Source organism: Diceros bicornis, chromosome 8 (assembly GCF_020826845.1).
Source record: "Diceros bicornis minor isolate mBicDic1 chromosome 8, mDicBic1.mat.cur, whole genome shotgun sequence".
Classification (NCBI taxonomy): domain Eukaryota; kingdom Metazoa; phylum Chordata; class Mammalia; order Perissodactyla; family Rhinocerotidae; genus Diceros; species Diceros bicornis.
Genome location: NC_080747.1, coordinates 29,914,421 through 29,936,422, shown reverse-complemented (window position 1 = coordinate 29,936,422; position 22,002 = coordinate 29,914,421). Strand labels below are relative to the sequence as shown.

Here is a 22,002-nt window from a genome sequence, read left to right as displayed (position 1 = left end):
TTGTTCTGCTGCTGTCCCGTCACTGTTCTGCTGCATTCTGCCAGCAGTGATACCGTTCTGACCTGCTCCACATGGAGCTCATGCAGCTCTCTCCTACTCTTCTCCCAAGCAAAGCAATTCTCCATTAGTGGCCACCCTAAGCCCTCCTGGTACATAAGTTGTGTGGTAAAATGTGACAGAATGAGGGAAGTGGCTCCCTACCCCTTGTGTTACATGACATTAGAGTAATATTGACTGTGCCCTGATGTATCACAGAACTCAATGAAACAGGTCTTCTGTTTTTAAATTACAAGTTTTCCTCTTAGGACACAGTCATGCATCCAAGGGGCTGAATTGAGAAACAGATTTCACTAATAACCATAGCACTCTATTCCAGACACCTGATGGCCTCTATGCTTTAAATATATATGTTGTATATTTAACATAGAATATTTAATATATATTTATATGTATTTAATAAAATATATTTATATATTGAGTATATATAAATATGTGTATGTTTTTAGGCAGACCCACTCTGATGCCCCTGCAAATAGAATTCTGTTTTCATATCTCATATAGTTAGTTATTTCAGATCCAGCAGTGAACACAGGTTAATTTCTTACCCAAGAAAGCACCTCACCTTCCATGTAATTAATCTTCTGGACTGGTAGACCCTCAGCACCCACATATCAGGCGTGTCTGAAACTCTCAGAATTGAGCCTGCTTCAGGGTTATTTACAAATTATTTTCTTCTTGGTTGTCTCATCTGTTTCTCAAAAATACTGTGAGGAAGAAAGGGGAGCTCTTACTGTTTTCCTCTCTGAGGAGTGAGAATATCAAGGCTCAAGGGTGGTTAGGTCTCATGCTGAGACCTCAGAGTGAGTAAGTGAGGGAGCAGTGGGTTGAACCCACTGTGATTAACTCAAAGCTGATTCTTCCCCTAATACAGGCTGTTTGAGCATGTGGACTCAGGTAAAGCTGAATTTAAACCCCCTCTGTCAATTGTTGACTCCTGAGTCAATTCGTGCCTCAGTTTCCTAAACTTTAAAATCACTAGCATTATCTTACCTACTTCCTAGATTTGTAGTGAGCTTTAAATGAAATAAAATAGGTAATACATTTTAGATGAAATAACATGGAAAAGCTTAGTTCGGTTTCTTGTGCATAGTGGGTACTCAATAAAAGTCACTTAATTGTTTCTGTCACACAAGTCTTGACAGATCTAGAGTCTCACTTTGCATGCAGAAAGGCTTTCCACACCTCTCTAATTCCAATGCATAGATGATTGTCCAAAGATCCATTTGTAATTAAAGCTAATCCTGTTAAGTATAGCCTTATGTACAGCAAGATGTGATCCAAGTGCTACCATGACATAATAGCACTGGAGACCATACCTTCCCTGTGGTCTCATAGCTGACCTGGGCTCAGCCGCTGCTGACCATCTAATCCCTGACAAGGCCTAGCAAGAAGCTCACTATTTCAGTCTTGGCCAGGACTCACTTTTGTTATAATGTGCTTTCGAGGAGCTTAGGATGCTGGAATTAACTAAGTTAACCTCACTCTAGAAATATGTGCATGAAAAAAAGAGTGAAAAACAATGCAGTGGAAACAACTGTTGCTAAGGGTTGACTTTAGGGCTGATTTGTTTGGTAACATCATGTCATCATTGTGCCCTCCTTCAGCCTGAAAGGATGAACATGGATTAAATTAGGGAGCTCAGCAAAGATAACGGGGTGAAATTCCTGCAGGTCTCACCACAATAACTCATAAAACCTAATATAAAAGCAAAAAAAAAAGGGAAAGTCAGAAAAATTATAAATCCTTCCTACAATTTCACACAGATTTTGAAGTGCTAAATGGAAACAATGATATAAAATGACAGTAACCTTGACTCCTAGAGCAATATCCTATTTTAAATTGTAACAGGTACTACTCACTAGTTTCAATGGCACCCACAACAATACTATTGCTATTTGGCAGATCTAGCAATAACAAGGGGTAGAGTTTTCCTCTTTAATTTCTACTTGCCTACTAGTTCTTTGGGTCTCTACTGAAGAACTAGTTTTCGTATAAAGTAAAATGTTAAGGACTTTCTGACACTTGCAGTACCATCTAAAATGGACGCCACATAGCATTACAGCTAATCGTCAGTGTAATACAACCAATAGCAACAAAAATGCCATGCTGGCATTATTATTTATCCTAAGGCACTTATGTGTAAAGAGATTTTCACAGGTAATTATTATAATCTTTTGTGCCAATGACTCCTCCATCCAGCCTTAACCCTCATGTTCCTCCCACTCTCACACACTTACTATAGATTTTTCTTATAAATAGATCATTTATTCTGTAGTTAGAAGATATGCAAGTGAAAGTGGTATGAATAATAATAGATCAAGGGAGCATAAATTAGTATATTTCTGTGTATGTTTAGCACAAATTTTCCAGAAGCTTTTAAGATACCATAACTAAGTACCAGTTTTCACTGTTTACTGTATTTATTATACAAACTATTATAATACTACTCTGTATTTATTTTGCAAAGAGGCCTCTTCAACTAAGTAATAGTTGCCATTTGCTTAACTTCAGTTCATTTATTGCATCATAATAGTAAACTGTATATTCTCAATCTTTATAATGTACAACTCCTATAAAATTCTTAATGGTTTACATTGTAAATAAGTTAGATAGAATATTGATCAAAGAAGTAATCTGGTACAAAAGATTAATGTTAGCATAAAAACTTTGTGCTGCAGTTATGGGTCCAAGATAACTACAAATCAAATAAGAGCTTATATCAGTGTTGAGTGAGTGAGGATATTTTGGTGTGAAGAACTGGGCTAGACTTTCGGTTTCCAGTCAGCCTGCAAGAGGCTAGAAGTTGCCACTCTGTCCTAACAACAACGGAAAAATCAACAACTCTCTTTAGATCTGTCAGAGAAGTAAGGTCACAGGGCAAACCTCTGCCCCAAATATGAAGAGACCAACAGGCGAGAGAATCACAAGTTATTAGAGCAGGAACCCGCAAGCACAAACCACCACGGGAACCAGGCCAGAGAAGGAAATCAGAACTGTAATTGACAAATTGCCAGAGGCTCAGTGTGGACAAGTCTGAGGGTTAAAAATTCCAGGGGGACCTTAGTCATGAGGGGAGTTTCCACACTCGTGTGAATTTTACTTGCAAGAGCTCAACCAGGTTTTCATAGTGAATATCTGAGAAAAATCCCCTTGTGCTTCTGGCAGGCAGAAGGGAAAAGGAACCATTTTGAAATATGCCAGAGCATTCTGTTTTTCTTAACCAGTCCTGCCCTCAGAAGAAACTTTTTAAACAGAGCCTAATCTGCTGGGGTTAGAGCCTAACTGACGTAGGGGAAGGGAAATACCCAACCACAGGCCACTCTAGCCATCCTGTCCCACCGAATTGGGGGGGGAGGGGACTGAGAATCACATGTGAAGCTCATAGTCCAGAGGTACAGGCTCACTGAAGACTGAGATCTCATCACAGGACTATAGAACACGTCCCCTTCCCTCACCACCCCATGACTAAAGGCCTATGCTAAGGGCTCTCATGGAAAAAGTAGACAGCATACAAGAACAGATGGGCAATGTAAGCAGAAAGATGGAAATTCTAAGAAAGAACTGAAAAGAAATGCTACAGATCAAAAACAGACTAACAGAAATGAAAAATGCCTTTGATGGGATTATTAATAGACAGACACGGCTGCGGAATTTCTGAGCTTGAGGATATCTCAATGGAAACCCCAAAACTGAAAAGCAAAGAGAAAAACAGAACATCCAAGAACTGTGGAACAACTACAAAAAGCATATGGGTAATCGGAATTCCAGAAGGAAAAGAAAGAGAGAAAAGAAGAGAAGAAATATTTGAAATAATAATGAGTGAGAATTTCCCCAAATTAGTGTCAGACACCAAACCACAGAGCCAGGAAGCTCAGAGAATACTAAGCAGGATAAATGCCAAGGATTGGGCTAAACACATAGCTATATTATTTCATTCCAAACTCATAGTAGTTTGAAGAACAGTCATCCCCACTTTACAGATGTAACTTCTCCAAGGTAACATGGAACTAATCTTGAAACCCAGGTCTATCTAAAGCCCTAACTTAAACAATAAATAATACTGCCTCCAGATAATGATAACAGCTACTAATTTTTATTTTTTACCATGTACCAGTAATTATTTTAACAACCTAAAAGTATATTGTATAACCTTGGTATAGTCTAGTATATCTCTAACCTTGAGAGGTAGTTGTTATTATGCCTACTTTACAAATGAGAAAACTGAGGTTTAGAGTGTTAAAATAATTTGATCAAAAACAGACACACTAGGGGCTGGCCTGGTGGTGTAGTGGTTAAGTTCACATAATCCACTTCAGCGGCCCGGAGTTCACGGGTTTGGATCCCCCAGGTGCAGACCTACGCACCGCTCATCCGGCCATGCTGTGGCAGTGTCCCGCATACAAAAATAAAGGAAGATTGGCGCAGATGTTAGCTCAGGGCCAATCTTCCTCATCAAAAAAACCCACACTAAGTGACAGAGATAATATTTGAACTAACATTTGTAAGACTGCAGATCTTTTATTTACAACCTGTAAGTTACAACTTGTATGTAAAGTGAAGGTTGTAAGGCAGGACTTTCCCTCAGCCATTCCAGTACCTCTTGCATTATGCTCACCATTTACATACATCGACTTTACTGCTCTGGACTTGGAGCCAGTATTAGATGAAGGGGAAGAATTCAACTCCTGACCACACTACCTATTAACTTTGTGATCTTAAAGTATTCCCTTCATTCCTTGCATTCCTCATTCAGAAAACTGGACATGACAATAGTACCTGCTTCATAGTGCCATTGAAGGAAACATTGAGTCATATCATGTAACTTAGAGCAGGGCATCATATGTAATAACTGCTCAAAATAATAACTGTTATTACTTAATATGTTTTCTTTAAAATTACTTTTTTTTAACCTACACAAAAACATTTTTAAAAGAAACTCATATCTCAGTCATAAGTAGGAAAACAACTTCACTTGTATGAGCACATGGAAACCTTAAAAGTAAATACAATTAAAACAAAACAATGTTGTTAAATTCTGTTGCAGCCAAGATCACTGAGCCTGAGAGTTGTTCTCATCTTGTTTACAGGGGAGCTTTTGTGTTAGAGAGATGTGAATACACGCTAACACTAACCTGAGGTCTATTCAGAGGATCAGAGTAAGGATTAAAAAGAGAATAAATTCCTCACCATGTCAATCCATTTTATGTAAAGCTGATATGTTATTGTCCTAAAAAAAGAAAGAAAAAAGCACTTGCAATTCTAAAATTTGGGAAAAAGCAATATAATTGAGCATCCCCTTTTATTTGCTGGGAATCATATCCATATCTTTTACTATCTTTTACATAAACACTCATAGAAAGTATTTTTGTTGTTTTAAAACCATAGAGAATATTTTGAGGGCATCTGAGTTATAAGTCATCAACAAAGAGTACGGAGTGTGAACTCAAAACCTAAGCCAAAGAAAGCCGAAGCCTTCATCATGTTAAAGGGAAGGTGGCCATCTCTGCTCTGAAAATGAGGAGCTATGAGCTGATGTCACTACATGGACAGGACAGAGGAACTTACTGGGCTATTCCGAAATTACTACGCATTTAAAACCAAGATGACAGAGAAAGTCTGCTTCTGCCTCGGGAGCTGAAAAATTCCAGAAAACAAGAAAACCATCATCCTAGGCTATGACGGCTCTATTCCAAAGATTAGTTTCAACAAAAGGTACAAGCAATCTGGCTCTTTGAAAGATCAAGACTTGCCAAACACCCTGAAGGGTCAAAGGATACAAGAGGCAAAATATGACATAGTGATAAAAGTGGCAGATATAAAGTAAGCAAGGAGCTGGCTTCCACAAGAAATAGGGGAATGTGGAACAGCATAAAAAAGGAATGACTTGGAAGTCTGGGTCCTAATACAGCCTCTGGCACTGTGAAGTCATGCAAGTTGAGGCAAGCCATCTAAACTCTCTTACTGAACTCTTTAACTGGTGAGACAGAGATGCTGGTTCCTAGCTCTGAAGTGTGCTATGAGCGTCAATTAATATAATGTCTGTAAAGGACGTTACCTACACTCAGAATTCAACAAATGGTGGTAGAGACACACAAACCAAATGAGATGAGTGTACATTTTTTGGATCTTGTTTTTGAACAAATTAACTACAAAAAGAGAAAATTGAGTTACTAAGTGAATATAGAACATGGGCTGGGTAGTAGATGCTATTAAGTAATAATTGCTAATTTGATTGAGTGTAGCGATGGTATTGCGGTTGTATGTGTTTTTTGAGTCCTTACGCCTTAGAGAAACATAGTACAGAATTATTCACAAGTAAAGTGATATAATAGCTGTGATTTGCTTTAAAATACTCAAACAAAAAAACCCAAGGGTATGAGATGAAACAAGAACAGCAGAAAATGATGGGTGGTGGGTCCATGTAGGTTTATTGTATATTTTCTCTATTTCTGTGTGCCTTTGAAAATTTCCACACACACACACACACCAACCTTTTAAAGTAAATAAATGAAAAGACACTAGCGAGGCCAGCCCGGTGGCGTAGCAGTTAAGTGCACGCCCTGATCTTCCTCACAAAAAAAAAAAAAAAAAAACCAGCATTAATCAGTAAATATCCTGAGTTGTTTTCACATGGATATTATAATTGCACAGTCAGTGTAGGACTTCCTGAAGGCTTGGGCAAAAATGCTTGACCCACACAACAAAAGGAAGTACTTCTACATAGAGAGATCTGAAGATCAGCAGAAACCCACAGAGAAGTAAGATTAGTGTGGAAAAAAAATAAGAATTGAGTACAGAGGAAGAAGAACTGACCCAGAGTGGTCTCACTTGGAGATAAATCTGGAAATTAGGTTTTCTGGAAATGAAATCAGGCTGCTACCAATCCCAGAAGCAGTGCCAGTCCATATCTTTGTTTAGCTCAGATCTTTCTTTAAACCCATGCACATTTTAATGCCACCAAACTTATGTTTTGTTTCTTCATTATCTTCTTCAATTGCTTCTTAGAAAATGGCTCTCTTTAAGGCTTCAATCTGATTATGGCTGGTCAAGAGGAAGGAATTCAATATCTCTCAGCCTTTGAAGAAGTCAGTCACAAAAAGAGAAAACATTAGGTCCCTGGTAACCACACAGGCCAATTCAAGAAGTTCTAAGTGTCTAAGGAGTTGGAACAGATAGAAGGAAGGGGTTTTCAGGGATGGCTGCAGATATAAAGCAAGCAAGGATCTCAATCATGGAATGTACGTGGAGTCAGTAAAGAAAAGTTGTCAAAAACAGTCTGGAATAGATAAATCTAGTTTCTAAATTAATGTCTTCAGTCTCATTTTTTTATCTACCAACAGGCCAAGCAGTAGACAGACTAAATGGGGTTGCAGTGAGAATTAAATGACATAATGTATATAAAGTACTTCAAACATGCTGGCATTTGGCAAGCAGTCCATAAATGTTAACTATTGTTAACATGCTTAAAACTTTGCTCGCTATTTCAAGCAGTTCTGGCAAAAGCAGATGGCTTTGATCCATAAATGCAGTGATATGGGAGATGCTATTGGTTTTAAAAGCTTCTCAATGAATCAAAGATACACAACACTGTTAGAACTTGCATAAACTTCAACCTCTTCTCTTTATTGTTCTGTTTTTAAATTATAATCCCAATATATTTTTGTCAATTCTGAAGACCTGACAAGGTGCCTATTCAACTCTGAGTAGTATTCTTTCTAGAATATTCTAACAGCTTTTTTTTTAATTTGCTGTTTTTTGTTTTGTTTTGTTTTTTGGCTTGGTGATAGGGATAGCCTTTCTGAGAGTGATATGAATGTTGCAGGGAAAGGCCTGGATAGCCACAAACATCTTCCTCTCAGGTCTTGCCACAGTGTGTGAAATCTCCACATTAGTCATTCCTTTGAAGGCCTGAAAAGCTTCTGCTAAATGTCACTGTTAGCTGGAAGAAGAAATAGGTAAATCTCTGTCAGGCATTAAGACTCTACCTTCAATTGCTTTATCAATGTCCCCAGCACACATTCATTTATTCATTAAATAGTTCAACAAAACATTATTGAATGTGAACTAGGAAATGGGATTACAAAATTGAATGAGCTATGCTCCCATTCCTGAGGAACTCAGTCACGAAAAGACATAATAGATATAATGGTTAGGAGTGCCGCCATTGGAATCAGGCAAACTTGGGCTCAAATAGTAGATTTGTCATTGTCTACTTATTTCCCCTTGAGCAAACCTCTCTGTGCTGCAGTTTCTTCAACCACATACCCTTTCCGTAAGTGAGTTAATATGTATAAATGCTTTAGCAAGATACTTTATCAAGATCAAGGAATAACTTAATAAATATTGGTTATAACTATCATAACCACTATTGTTATAAAAATAACAAATATAACAGACCATACTTTAGTATATATTCAAAGTGTTTTGGTTGTAATTACAATGTAGTACCTAATTCTGCCTGGGAAATTTAAAGGCTTCTTCTAAAGAGATGACAATAGAGCTAAGTATAGAGTCAATACAGTCATAAGGCAGCTATGGGAAGAGCCTCTGAGGCAGTTAAGATCATAATGTATAAAAGAAATGAGACTTTTAAGTGGAACTAGAGCAAAAGATGTTAGTTGGGTAAATGGAATATGAAAGGGTTGTGAGGGTTTGTGAAGGGCCTTATACGCCAGGGTAAGTGGCTTGGACTTTGATCAATAGATATAAAGTGCCATTTGAGAAGTTTTAGGAGAAAGTGCCAATTGAGAAGTTTTAGGAGAAGAGTGATAAAATCATATTTGTTTTTGAGAAAAACTACCCTGTTGGTTGTGTGGCCCAGAGCAGAAAAGGGGACTGATGATAGGACTTCAAGGGGAAAGTTGCAATCATCTATCAGAAAGGACAATATTAGGAGGAATAGAGATGAAATGTAAGTTTAAACACACTTCCAAAGTAAAGTCAATGAAGCACTATGTTGTATCATAGGACTATAACTCACACCAGTGTCCTGGGAGTCACCCTCCAAACTCTCCTCTCCACAGCCTTCTCCATCTCCCAACATCCTCCTACCTCCCAATCCCCACACACATTCACTCTATCAGCAAGTCTAGTTGATCCCAAGTTCTAAATCTCTCTCCAACTCTGTTTGTTCTCTTCTTTCCATCCTTACTCCTATGGTCTTACATCAGGCCATCACCATCTCTTCCATGAACTTCTTCATTCACCCTTTATTTTACTGTTGTTAAGCTCATCTCTTTCTAACTTATTCTTATAGGCTTTCACAGTGACATTGCTAACAAAATTTGATCATGTCACACTCCTGGTTAAAATTTTCCAATGGCTTGCCATTACTTATAGGATAAAAGATGAGCTTAATTATAAACTACCTAGATCCGTACTTCTCCAAATTCAGTTATGGCCAAACTCATTTCAAGAACACCAGTGGCTGATTCTTTTTGCTTACTCATATGCTAAGGATCTCTGGTTTGAATCTCTGCCTTATTACATGATCATTCCCTGATCTCTACATCATGGAATCAACCATATTCTTTTGACAAATTTTGACAGAAGGCCCCACCTATAACAATTCCACAGGGACATTTGGTTGATCTAAACAAGGCATTCGGAGCCCTCCATAGTCTTTCCCCAACTTATTTCCAATATGAAATTTTTCTAAATCTTCCACTCAAACCATACAGATCTATTTATAGTCATTTCTTGAAACACCCCTTGTGCTTTGCTACTTCAAAGTTTCAGCTCATGCCATCCCTCTTGTATGGAACCCACTACCTCTTTCTCTCTTCCTCTCCAGAACCTAAACATTCTCTACATCTATCTTGCTCTATGAAGTGCCCCCAGGTCACCTCAGCCCACACAGATCACTCTCTTCTCTGAAATGCCCTAGCATTTACCATCTTGGTCATTCGTTTGCAATTAATCATCAGTTCCTGTCTTGTGATATTACTGTATTGTTGTATTCAATTATTATTTATCTCTTGCATTGTTTTACAACTTTTAAGGTCATTTGGTTGTTAGTGCCATCAAATCGATTCTAACTCCTAGTGACTCTGTGTACAGCAGATCAGAACCTGCCCAGTGTTTTTGTGCCATCCTCTCAACTTCCCGTGCTGTATCAGACAATGCTCTGCTGCTATTCATAGGATTTAAACTTTTAAAGTGTTTGTGGTTTATCTCCTGAACTGGACTGTAATTTCCTTGAAAGCTAAGATTTTGAATTGTATGTATTACTATATTTTTAGGCACCACATAATATCTCATATATAGGAGACACAATTAGTGTTTGTTAATTGACATGTTGATTGATATATCTAAAGAAAAAAACAACAGCTGGAGTTCATAAACTAGAAAATCATTTGAATTAATGAACATCATTTTTTACTTATTAAATGTTAACGGTTTTAAGAGAATAAATGCAAACACATCAATTACTTTTTTTGTTAAATTTTCTCAGACAGGCAAGAATATATGTGCTTCCTTTGTAAAACAATTATTGACAGGCATATGACAATATAGTGCACAGTTCCTGGTTTAGTTATACTGCCCACTGAGCAGAGAAAACCCTCCCTTTTAGGGACAAAGGGGAAGAAGGAAGGAGGAGGAGGGATCAGAAGGGACAGAGAAGGAGAAAGGGGAAAGGGAGTGAAGAGATGGAGGGAGATGAGGAAACCGGGAAAAGAAAAGGGAGGAGGAAGATGAAGAGGTAGGAGAGGGGGAAAGAGAAGGGAAAGATTCTCTTCTGATTAAATTGTTGGGCAAAGCACTTTTCAAAAAAGAATACAGGATCCTGTTCCTGACTAAACCAATTTTGCTCATTTTTCTCCCTTTTACATCTCATGCACAATGTAAAGTTGATTTTTTGGTGATATGGTCAAAATTGTGTCTTTGAAGGTCATTCTGATGGCTTAGAGGAAGGTTAGATTTCAGACCTGGAAGGCACACCAAGGAAGAGCCACGGAGAGCCAGAATTGAAACACTGGAAAGAGTAAGAAGGCTTATAAAACTTTCACAGGTTAAAAAAAATTGACCTGATATCTCTACTTGCCAAGATTCTAGTGACTTTCCTCTATAATTAGCAGGGAGTGGGGCATAAAACAACTTACATGTTATTGGAAGAAAGCATGAAGCTGAGTTACAGAAAATTTGAAAATCACCAGTAAGTTCACTATTCCCACACACACACACAAAACAAACCCTGATTTCTCTAACTGAGTATTATTTTTAAAGCATATACTTTTTCTAATCTGTTTTCTTAATAGCTAGCTCTAAACTAATAAGTGCGATTTCACTTCTTAAGTTATTACAACTGAAAAACCTCAGTAGAATTGAAGTGCCCATGAATGTAAAAATTTTCAGTAGCTTGGAATCTTCTCATTTATTTAATTGAGACTGTTCTTCAGTACTTCATATAGTTAGGAAAAAAAAATCATATAGAAAAAAAAGCCATCTTCCTGGCAGGGCAGGGAGACAGCAACGAAAGTCCAAAGTGGGGAGAAAGTAGCAATGCTGACGAACTGAATGTCGCAACAGCCTCTGCATGCTTCCTTCCTTTGACACAGCAAGTTATTTAATGTGGTGAGAAAGCAAGTGTTGAGCAGTATCATTATTTGCTAGAAATCACATGTCATGAGTTCAGTTAAAAAAAAAAGAGGAAGTTCAGGCTGAGCAAAACTTGGGTCAACGGCTTACGTAAATACATAGGTTAGGTCTGACTGGGAAACTGCAGCCTCGAACAGACTCCCTCCCGCAGAAACAACCACCAGCCCCAGAGCCCTTCTCTCCTTCAAAGTAGAACCTCTGAGCAGACAGGAAGAGTAAAAGGCAGTCACAACTCAAGCTGGCGCAAATGACCAAGCGGCACAGTCACCTACATGATGTGACTTCAGAAGTGCACACACACGCACCACTTCCTTCCACCTAAAAAATCTTTGAGTTTTTTGAAACTTGCCTTGTTTCTGTCAAAACACAAATAGATATAGAATAAATTGAATTTACTTGAATATTTTGTAAAAGGTGGAAGTTTGAAGCACAATTTAGGAAAGACAGAGAGACAAATCATTGTTTTCTTCAGCCATACGTTTTCACATCTATTGGTTATGTGACCATTTTCAGAAGATCAAATTGAAGTGTGAACTCTCACCTGGACCCTCTCTATCTCTCAAACCTCATCACCTTTCTCTGCCCCTCATATGCACACTTGCCATAATGGTCTTCCATTGAGTCCTTTATTAGAAGCTCACACCCATCAGTCTTGGTACCTGCCATTTCTCTCACTGCAGTATTCTTCTGGCCACCCAGGTAGATGGGCTTCTTGTCACTTCTGCTCCTCAGCTCAGAAGGCACCTCCACAGTGAAGCTTTCCCTGATCATCCATCTATAAGTGTACACCACCACTTCTGCCAATCCTCTGATGCTAATTTATTTTCCTTCTCGACACTTCTCACTTTCCTCTTCACACTTTTGGTGCTTAAAATGCAAGTTCCATTTATGAATTCATTCATTCAACAAACATTTATTGAGCACCTAAGATATGTGAGGCAATATTCTAGGTCCTCACTATCCAGCAGCAAATGAAACAAAGATCCCTGGCCTCAAGGAGCTTATGTCCTAGTTGTGGAGCGGAGGTGCTCCCACAATAAACATAATAAACGAGGAGATGCTTGTTAGAAGGTAACCATGCTTTAGAGGAAAGAAAAAAATCAGAGCAAATGAAGGAGCATCAGGAGTATCGGGTTGCATGGGAGTATATTGCAATAAGAAATAGAATCAGGGTAGGCCTCAGAAAGGAAGTGAAATTTGAGCAAAGAATTGAAGGAGGTGACGGTGTTAGCTGTGCAGGTGTCTGATGGAAGGAAAAGCATTCCAAAAACCTAAAGCAGAAGCATGTGTGGCAAGTTCCAAGAACAGCAAGACGGTCCTTGTGGTTTGAGTTGAATAAGTGAAGAGGAGAGTGTAGGAGAGAAGGTCCTAGAGGCAATGGGGCCAAGTTCATATAGAGTCTTTCTCTGAGTGAAACTAGGAGCCACTGCAGGGTTTGGAGCAGAGGCAGGAGATGATCTGACTGATGGTTTAAAGTCTCACTCTGTCCTCTGAGTTAAGAATAGTCTATGGCGAGACAAGGGAAAAATAGGACCATATACACAAAGAACACCACTGTATGTCTCGTCCATGGAATACAAGAAATGTTTGTTTAATGAATTAATATATGAATAAATGGAATATGGAGGCTGAAGAATAAGATACACAGAGATCCTCCCAAGCATGAAGTAATGGGTGATATGTTTTCACATCTTTGAGAATCAGACATAGTACATTGAGGTCACACCTTATACTTATGTGTGTGTGCATGTGTGTGTTTATATCTACATACATAAATGTAAATATTTGCTGCTTGTCTTCTGTGTGGAAAGCACTTTTAATTTTGACAAATGCCTTCACCAAATTTATGCTACATGTATAAATGTATGCATAATGTAATGGCCATTAATGCCAAGCTCCATATAATAAAGCTACTTCCATTTCCTGAAAAATAGCATATTCTAATGCTGCCTAGTTAAGGTCGATCTTTTTTAAACTCTGAGCTTTATGGAAGAAATCTATTCTCACAAAAATAAAGGTCATGGTTTTAATTCTCATTTAGGTATGTCAGTTTGCAAAGAGGGAAAAAGTTTCTACACCCACGTGTTCTTTCTCAACTCCAACAAACTTCCTGATGTTTAGGCATCAGGAAGAGCTAAAAGAGTGAACCTGGAAAGCCCTGTACAAACCCATCTGGGAGAAAAAAAGGACAGAGGGCATGCAGGCAGTAGATTCATGTATGAAAGGCAGCATATGTTTAAAATGCACTATTTTTAAATATGCCAATATAGTTTCAAGATTATCAACTTCAAGGTTGGACCATTTTAAGGTTCGAAGAAATTGTCTCATCCATCTAATCATTCACAAATTATTGTCAAGCATGTACTATATGCCTGGTACTGACAATACAAATTGAGCAGGACAGCCATGTGCCTGCACAGTCGGTTGCATGCATTCTCAACTGGCGTGACGTCACCCTCCAGGAGAGAAAATTTGCTCTTGGGCAAGCCAAAAAAATGCTTACACTTTTAATTATAAAATACAAATACTTATACAGTACATAAACAGACATACAGTATATCTGTGATATTAAAATTTAATGGAGAAGGGTGGTTAGGGAAAAAGATTTCTAAAAAGACTCCTTAGGGAGGTAAAAACGAAAAAAGATTGAGAAACACTTGCTTGTTGGGAAGCATGTAATTATAGTAAAATATGATAACTACAGTGATGGGGAAAGAACAGGATGTTGTGGAAACACACACCAGGAACACCTAACATGCTATGAATAGGAGGTCAGGGAAGGCTTCATGGAAGAAGCCACACCTCAGCAGAGCTGTAAGAGATGACCACTAGGAATTGCTCAAGCAAGTGGGTGCTAGAATCAAGGCTGAGGAAGAGCTTATGCAAAAGACCTAGACAATCACTCACACAGATTTTTATTGAGCAAAGTCTATATAAACCCCTAAACTATCTAGCTTGGCTAATTAATTCATGAAGTCAGATAGGTCACAGAGAAAACACTGCAAACTGAAAGCTGAATGTGTGTCACATTTTAGACCTCAAGTCTGTCCTCTTACACAAGGACCTTTCTTTCCATCATCTGCCATCATCACAGGGAGGCCCTCACCACCTCCTGCCAGAGAATTCCAGCGGGCCCCTACTTCCCTCCTTCTAGTCATCCCATAGTGGGAGAACCACATAGTGACCATAGGAAGTAATGTGCTAAACTGAGCTGCAGAGAGAGAGCACCCCTGGTGTATCCTGCCTCTTCTCTCAAATCTTCATATTGATCCAAACCAACCCCTTAGCCTGCCAGCTAAGAGTTTGTACAATGAGGCTCTAAACCACTGTCTAGAGAGAATTCGAGTATTCCTTTAAGTCAGTGGTTCTTAAAGTTTTAAAGTCTAATCAAATCGAATCTAACAGATGTCCCTTCATTCATCCAGTCACAAACATTTAGAGTGCCTCCATGTGCCAGACACTATTCTGATTAGTGACGACGGAGCTGGAACAGGGTAGACAAACCCCTCCACTCATGGAGCTTGCTTTCTCAAGGAGCAAAGGCAAATAGAAAATAAATGAACAAATAAATAAATCTAATAATTTCAATCATGGTAAGTGTTATGAAGTAAATTTTATTTATTTTTTTTTATAATTTTTTATTTATTTATTTCTTCCCCCAAAGCCCCAGTAGATAGTTGTATGTCACAGCTGCACATCCTTCTAGTTGCTGCATGTGGGACGCGGCCTCAGCATGGCCGGAGAAGCAGTGCGTTGGTGCACACCCAGGATCCGAACCCAGGCCGCCAGCAGCGGAGCGCGAGCACTTAACCGCTAAGCCATGGGGCCGGCCCTGAAGTAAATTTTAAAAGGATAATGGCTTAGAGTGACTTTCAGTAAGGAGATGGGGGAATAAGGATAAGGAGATGACATTTGAGCTGAGACTTGAATAATAGAGATCCAGCTTTGTGACTATCTGAAGGAAGAGGACCCCACTCATAGTAAGCAGCAAATGCAGAGGCCCTAAGATGGAAATGAAAATGCACAGAGGAAAAACTAAGAGTGAGTATGCACCTATATGGCTATACTGTTCTTAAATATAATTTTCAGTGTCAGTGGTTTAATAGACTCTGCCACCCTACACATGCCTCTCAGGAACCCCAGGATCTCCCCAAAACAAGCAAGTAAAGAGTTAATGTCTCTAGGACCCTGCACTTCTGCTCAAATGGCTCCTTTCAGTTTGAATGACCAGAACCCATGTCATATCATTTGTTAAAGTTTTAATATCACTTCTACACTAAAGCATAGTGTACATGAAACTGTCATACAACTTCAAGGGTGAACATGGATATCCTAAGATCTATCCTGTATCCTTGACCAAGAATCCTAGCTTTATCTGCTAAAGAGTCAACAGCACACAGAGGGTGCACATGTGAGAAGCAGATTTTCTGGGTTTGAATCCTAGCTCTGCCACTTACTTAGCTACGGGACCATGAGCAAGTTGCCTAAGATTTCTATGCCTCAGTTTCCTGCAAAGTGAGAACAGTGATAACGCCTTGCAGGATTTTTGTGAAGATTTAATGACACAATGCATGTAAAGCACTTGAAAGACTTTTGGCACATTAGAAATGATTATAATGGTTATTATATGAATTATTAATTCCTGCTAAGCTATGCCTACCATCCCCGCTCAAATTCATTCCATTTCCTCCTCCTAACATACTTTCTTCTTCATTTTCAATGGCCAAATTTCTACCAACTTACAAAGCTCACATGAAATGCCACAACTACTACGAAACTTCTACTGATTTCAGCTTCCAGAAAAGTCATTTCCCTCCTCTGAACAACTATTAGTACACTGTTCTACCATTAGTCTAATCATTTACTATCTTACAAGGTGGTTTTGTATACATGTTTTGCATACTCTTCTAGACTGTAAATCATTTAGAGCAGTGCTGTCCCACAGAAATACAGTTTGAGACACATAAGTAATTTAAAATGTTCTAGTTAGCCATGTAAAAAAAATTTTTTTAAGCAGATGAGATTAATTTTAATAATATATTTTATTTAACCCCATAACCAAAATATTATAATTTACTATGAAATCAATGTAAACAAATTATTAACAAGATATTTTATATTTTTTTTGGACTGAGTCTTTGAAATCTGGTGTGTATTTTACAATACACCTCAATTCAGACTAGCCGTATTTCAAGTGTTCCGTAGACACATGTGGATAGTGGTTACCATTCAGGACAACGCAGCTTTAGGACACGTATTATACTCTATAGCTCTGTATTTGTCATAATGCCTAGCATAGCACATTCCCTATTTCAGAATTTCAATTAATGTTTGTCAAATTACTTAGTTTACTAATTTATTTAAAATTAGTACAAAATCTAACCCCATGGAAAATGTATTTCTGCTATTCATAACAAAAAGTAAAAACACAGAAAAATAATTTTGGCTTTCTTTAAAAAATAAGAAGTTTGTTCTTCCTCTGGAGTGATAAAATGAATTTTTCACTTATATTTCTCATTAAGAATATAGTTTAGGGGCCAGCTGCGTGGTGTAGTAATTAAGTTCACATGCTCCGCTTTGGTGGCCCAGGGTTCTTGGGTTCAGATCCCAGGCACAGACCTACACGCCCCTCAACATGTCATGCTGTGAGGCCAACCTGGTAGTGTAGTGGTTAAGTTCATGGGCTCTGCTTCAGCAGCCCAGGGTTCGCAGGTTTGGATCCCGGGCACAGACCTAAGCACCGCTCATCAAGCCACGCTGTGGCGGCATCCCATATAGAAAATAGAGGAGGATGGGCACAGAGGTTAGCTCAGGGCCAATCTTCCTCACACACACGCAAAAGCAATGCTGTGGTGGCCTCCCACATACAAAAATAGAGGAAGATTGGCACAGATGTTAGCTCAGGGACAATCTTCCTCAAGCAAAAAGAGGAAGATTGACAACAGATGTTAGCTCAGGGCCACTCTTCCTCACCAGAAAACAAAAAAAAAGAATATAGTTTAGAAGTACTAAGTCCTGGTTCGCTGAAAGAAATACTATACACAGCAATAAAATTATTTGTTTGTTTGACATGTTCAGAGAAGCAATTCAATCCTACTTTCCTAATAAGAATACGAAGTTTAGATAGGAGACGCTAACTCCTAAAACAAATGTGGAAGATTTGGTAGTCCCAGTGAAAATATTTTGATGTCATTTTCCTGCTCACCACATCATTTTTCCTTAGAGTGTTGTGCTTTGAAACGCATTCAGGGTTTTCATAAACAATTTCCCAGTTACTTAAATGCAGTTACAGAAAATGAATGACATTATTTCCGCAGTCGTTAACAACATACTGTTGGGACCACATCAACTTGAATCACTCCTGTTAGAAAAATTGATATGAAAGAACGTGGAAATCCTGAGAAGTATTCTACCACTCTGAAAGTGGATCTACCCACTCTTCCTTGTCAACTTTATTCCTACCTTTTCTTATAACCTTAAGTACCCACATGCCTGCGGTATTGATTGTGACAGAGAAATATAAAGAATTAACAAAACAAGGTAATTAGGGAAGTAAAATAACTCACCTTTGGCAATCTCAATGGTAATTTGCAAATTGGCAACTGACAACTGTTTTCACTGAGTGTAAGAGATTGATCCAAGTTGGAGTCTATCTTTCCCTTGGGTACTATATAAACTTCAATAGTGCCCTTATAATGAGAGCAGCTATAGTTTCCAAATTCATCCACCTCTTTGATTTGGAGTTCCAGCCTGGGTCTTCTTTGTAAATGAAAAATAAGCTTGTAATCTTTTCCATAATCCTTCCCATTGCCTAAATAGAAGTAAAATGCATTTGTTAATATTAAGATATACCACTTTGTCTTAATTTTTTAAAATCCAAATAATCATTTTATCTTTTAATACAATTAAAGCTTTTTTGTTTCATTGCCTCTTGTCAAAACAAAACCTGACAAAGCAGCAATGGGCTGAGACTGTGTAGACTGCTAAAAAGATTTCTCATCTATAATTGGACTAGGTATTCTCTGGCTGCTTCTAGATCTAATCATCTTTTATTTTCTTTTTCTATTTCATTTTGCTCTAACAAGAAACTATTGAAAATATTCAGCTCTTTCTGTATTTAGAAAATTATTTTCACCTTTCAATTATCTTTTTCCTTTCCCCTAATTATTTACATCATATTGTATACTATCATGACCTCATGATAGACATTCTAGAACTGCACTTTCCTATATGGTAGCCACTAGCAACATGTGGCTTTTTAAATTAAAGTTAAAATTAATTAAAATTAAATAAAATTAAAAATTCAGTTCCTCGATCACTGTAGCCACATGTCAAATGTTCAATAGCCACATGTCTAGTGGCTACTCTATTTGACAGGGCAGATATAAAATATTTCCACCATCACAGAAATTGACAGTGCTGTTCTAGAACTTCCAAATGGAATAGTTACTAAATTCACGTTACTGAAATTTCTATTAAAGCTTGATGAATTCCCCCAAAGCAATGATACGTTTTCTCAGTTGCTCACTGAAAATCTGGAGCTTTAGTGAACATAATCCTTTACTCATGGGCATTTTACCACGACCATCAGGATATTTTCACCTCGTCATTGCAATAGTAGAACAAGCACTGCCTGTTTCCTAAAGCATGTCTGCGTTCCCCTCAGCAAAATTTAAAAGTAAGCTATAGTGTAGCAGCTAAGATAATGTGTTTCGGACATAAATCTCTAGATCCACGTCCAGCCTCTACTATTTAGCTACATACTGCCATATTTACCCAGTTCTTTCACATCTCTGAGCTTCTTGGAGCCTTAACTTCCTTATCTTTAAAACAGGAGAAATAAAACTTACCTCCAAGGATGGGAATGAAATGAGATAATATGGATAAAACGAATGGCACAGGGCCTGGCACATAATAAATGCTTAATAAATGATAGCAAATGACAAGACAGAAGCAGAATTTTTCCACTGTTTTGAATTTGTATGACAAAAAACAACCCACTCACACTTTTTAAAGAAATGTCAATGTGAAGCTTTGATATCGAAGTTGCAACATCTTCTGCTCCTAGAAGCCTGAAAGTTGAGTACCCAGAGCTCTTTTTCATGGAAAACCTTCCCATTTTGCCAAGTGAAATAAGAGTTCAGTGAGAGATGTAGAAGAAACGAATACCTTTCTCCTTGATGTGACTGCTAGAGGTCATTTTGATGAATTTTAAAGTGTAGTTACATTTAGAAATAGAATAATTCTAGGTTATGAAAGGTATAGGAGTACGTCCCTTTGAATAAGTCTATATTTGAGAGGGAAACTGGCTCCTCAACAAAACAGATTTCTAGGACATCCTAGGACAGGAATGGCTAGCCCTGGTTTGCCTTCTTAGAAGAGTTTCACTCCGTAGATTAGGTAAACGAGAGTTTCCAGATCTCTGGAGTAACACCTGGCAAACTTCTACTTCCATATCACCAGAGTACTATCAAGAAAGTGCTGCTACTTTGGGCCCAATAGAATACAACTTAGTAAATTTCTGCTTCCATTCTTTGAAAGATTTTATACTTCTCCCAGGTATATGATTACTCATAAGGAATAATTTATATATAGAATACAAGGATTGAGGGTAAGGCATAACTACATTGGTTTGATTTAGATCTAAAACTTATCTACCTCTTACTGCTAGTTAATTTTTAAAAATAAAGATCTACAATGCAATCTCTAACAGTCACATTTATATATGAAAAAGGGATGAAATTGTTGTGGATTTACCAGTAATAAATAGCATGATCATAGTGTTATAAATAGAAAACACTATGTAGATTTTTTTAAAGCTGGAATTTCATTGTTGCCAAAATCTAACACTATATTTTGAAGATCCTTTGTCATGGAAAAAAATAGAACCAGAAAAAAAGGCAAGTTGCACAAAGAAATTGCACTATTCTACTTTTTTCCCCCACACTGGCAAATTTAAAGGGGAAGCAAAAGCGAAAGCCATTCGTTGCATGCCAAAATTACAAAATCAATCATTCTTTGACATTCTGAGAACCTCTTTCTCCTCAAAATATTATGTATATAGTTTCTAGTAGGACCTTGGGATAGTAGCTATTCAACAAATATTTGTCATATAAAGAAATACAGAATTTATTTGCATTTTGTGAGTTACTAGGTATTCCTTATAGCAATATATTTTCTTCTCAGTAATGGGTATTGGAATATTTTTCATTGACAACATAGAAAGTACAAATGTAGAAATATATGCTTCTGCTTGGAAAAGTCAGATGAGGAGGTGAAAGACTAGGAACATGGGAAACCAGAAGAATCCTATAAGAACCGCTGGCTCAGAGTATTTCTGTATTCTAACACATCTCCACCACCTGTACCTCTAAACCACCATCATCCATTGCTTGGTTTATTGCAATGGCTCATTAACTGGTCTGCCTGCTTCTTCCTTTGCCTCTGAGTTAGGTTATAACAGTGTTGAGAATAGAATCTATTATAGGTCTCTCTCTCTATATATATGTATATATTCTATTCTCAACACAGTTATAATCTAAGCCAGATCATGTGACTCCTCTGTTGAAAAGCCTTCATGGCTCCCCATCTCACTTAGAATAAAAGGCAAAGTCTTTGCAATGGCCTTCAAGGCAGGCGTGATCGGTACTCACCTCATCTCCTACAGCTGTTGTCTCACTCCCTCTCATCCAGCCTCCCTGCCTTCCATCAAACACACAGGCACACTTCTGTTTCGGCTCATTTGCACTTGTAATCCCGCTGCCTGGGACGAACTCCCCTGGGACAGGATTATGGCTTGCTCGCTTACCTTCTTCAAGTCTCTGTTTAAATGCCTCCTTCTCAAGGTCTTCCCTGATGAGTTTATTTAAAGTTGCAACTCTGCCACTCCCTCTGAGACTCTCTGTCTCCTTTCCCTGCTTTATTCTTCTATAAGGCATTTTTCACCCCATTAAGCTGTCCATTTTATTTATTTGCTTGCTTCTTCTCTGTCTCTCCCCACTAGAATATAATATACATAAGGGCAAGGGATTTTTGTTGAATGAATAAAAGGATGGGCATTTTAACATCCTACACAAGTATCTGACACAATCACTTCCCTGGGCCCAAAGGCACTTAGGGCAACTTTGACACATGCAGACCTCCACAGGACATTACTAGATGTTATAGGTAATGCTAAGACGTCTTTATATAAAATTTTGTAAAAGCATTTCCAGCACTTTTGGATTTTGTGCACTGGGGGCTGAGATGTCGTGTAATAGAAGCTTAAGTGCTGAATTAACAGATCTAACCTAGAGAATGAAAGCATACTCTAGCTTCTTCCAGAAGAATGCCAAAGGCCAATAT

The 22,002-nt window shown here is 38.1% G+C and overlaps 1 protein-coding gene across 3 annotated transcripts in view; it reads right to left on the bottom strand.

Moving 5' to 3' along the window:
* The window catches only part of DTHD1 (death domain containing 1), an 81,278-nt gene that overhangs the window by 13,648 nt on the left and 45,628 nt on the right, over positions 1-22,002 (bottom strand). For all 3 annotated transcript variants that reach the window (XM_058546862.1, XM_058546860.1, XM_058546863.1), the window contains one exon: positions 18,225-18,469. In XM_058546862.1, coding sequence (XP_058402845.1) covers positions 18,225-18,469 — 245 coding nt within the window. The remainder of the gene's footprint in view (positions 1-18,224; positions 18,470-22,002) is intronic.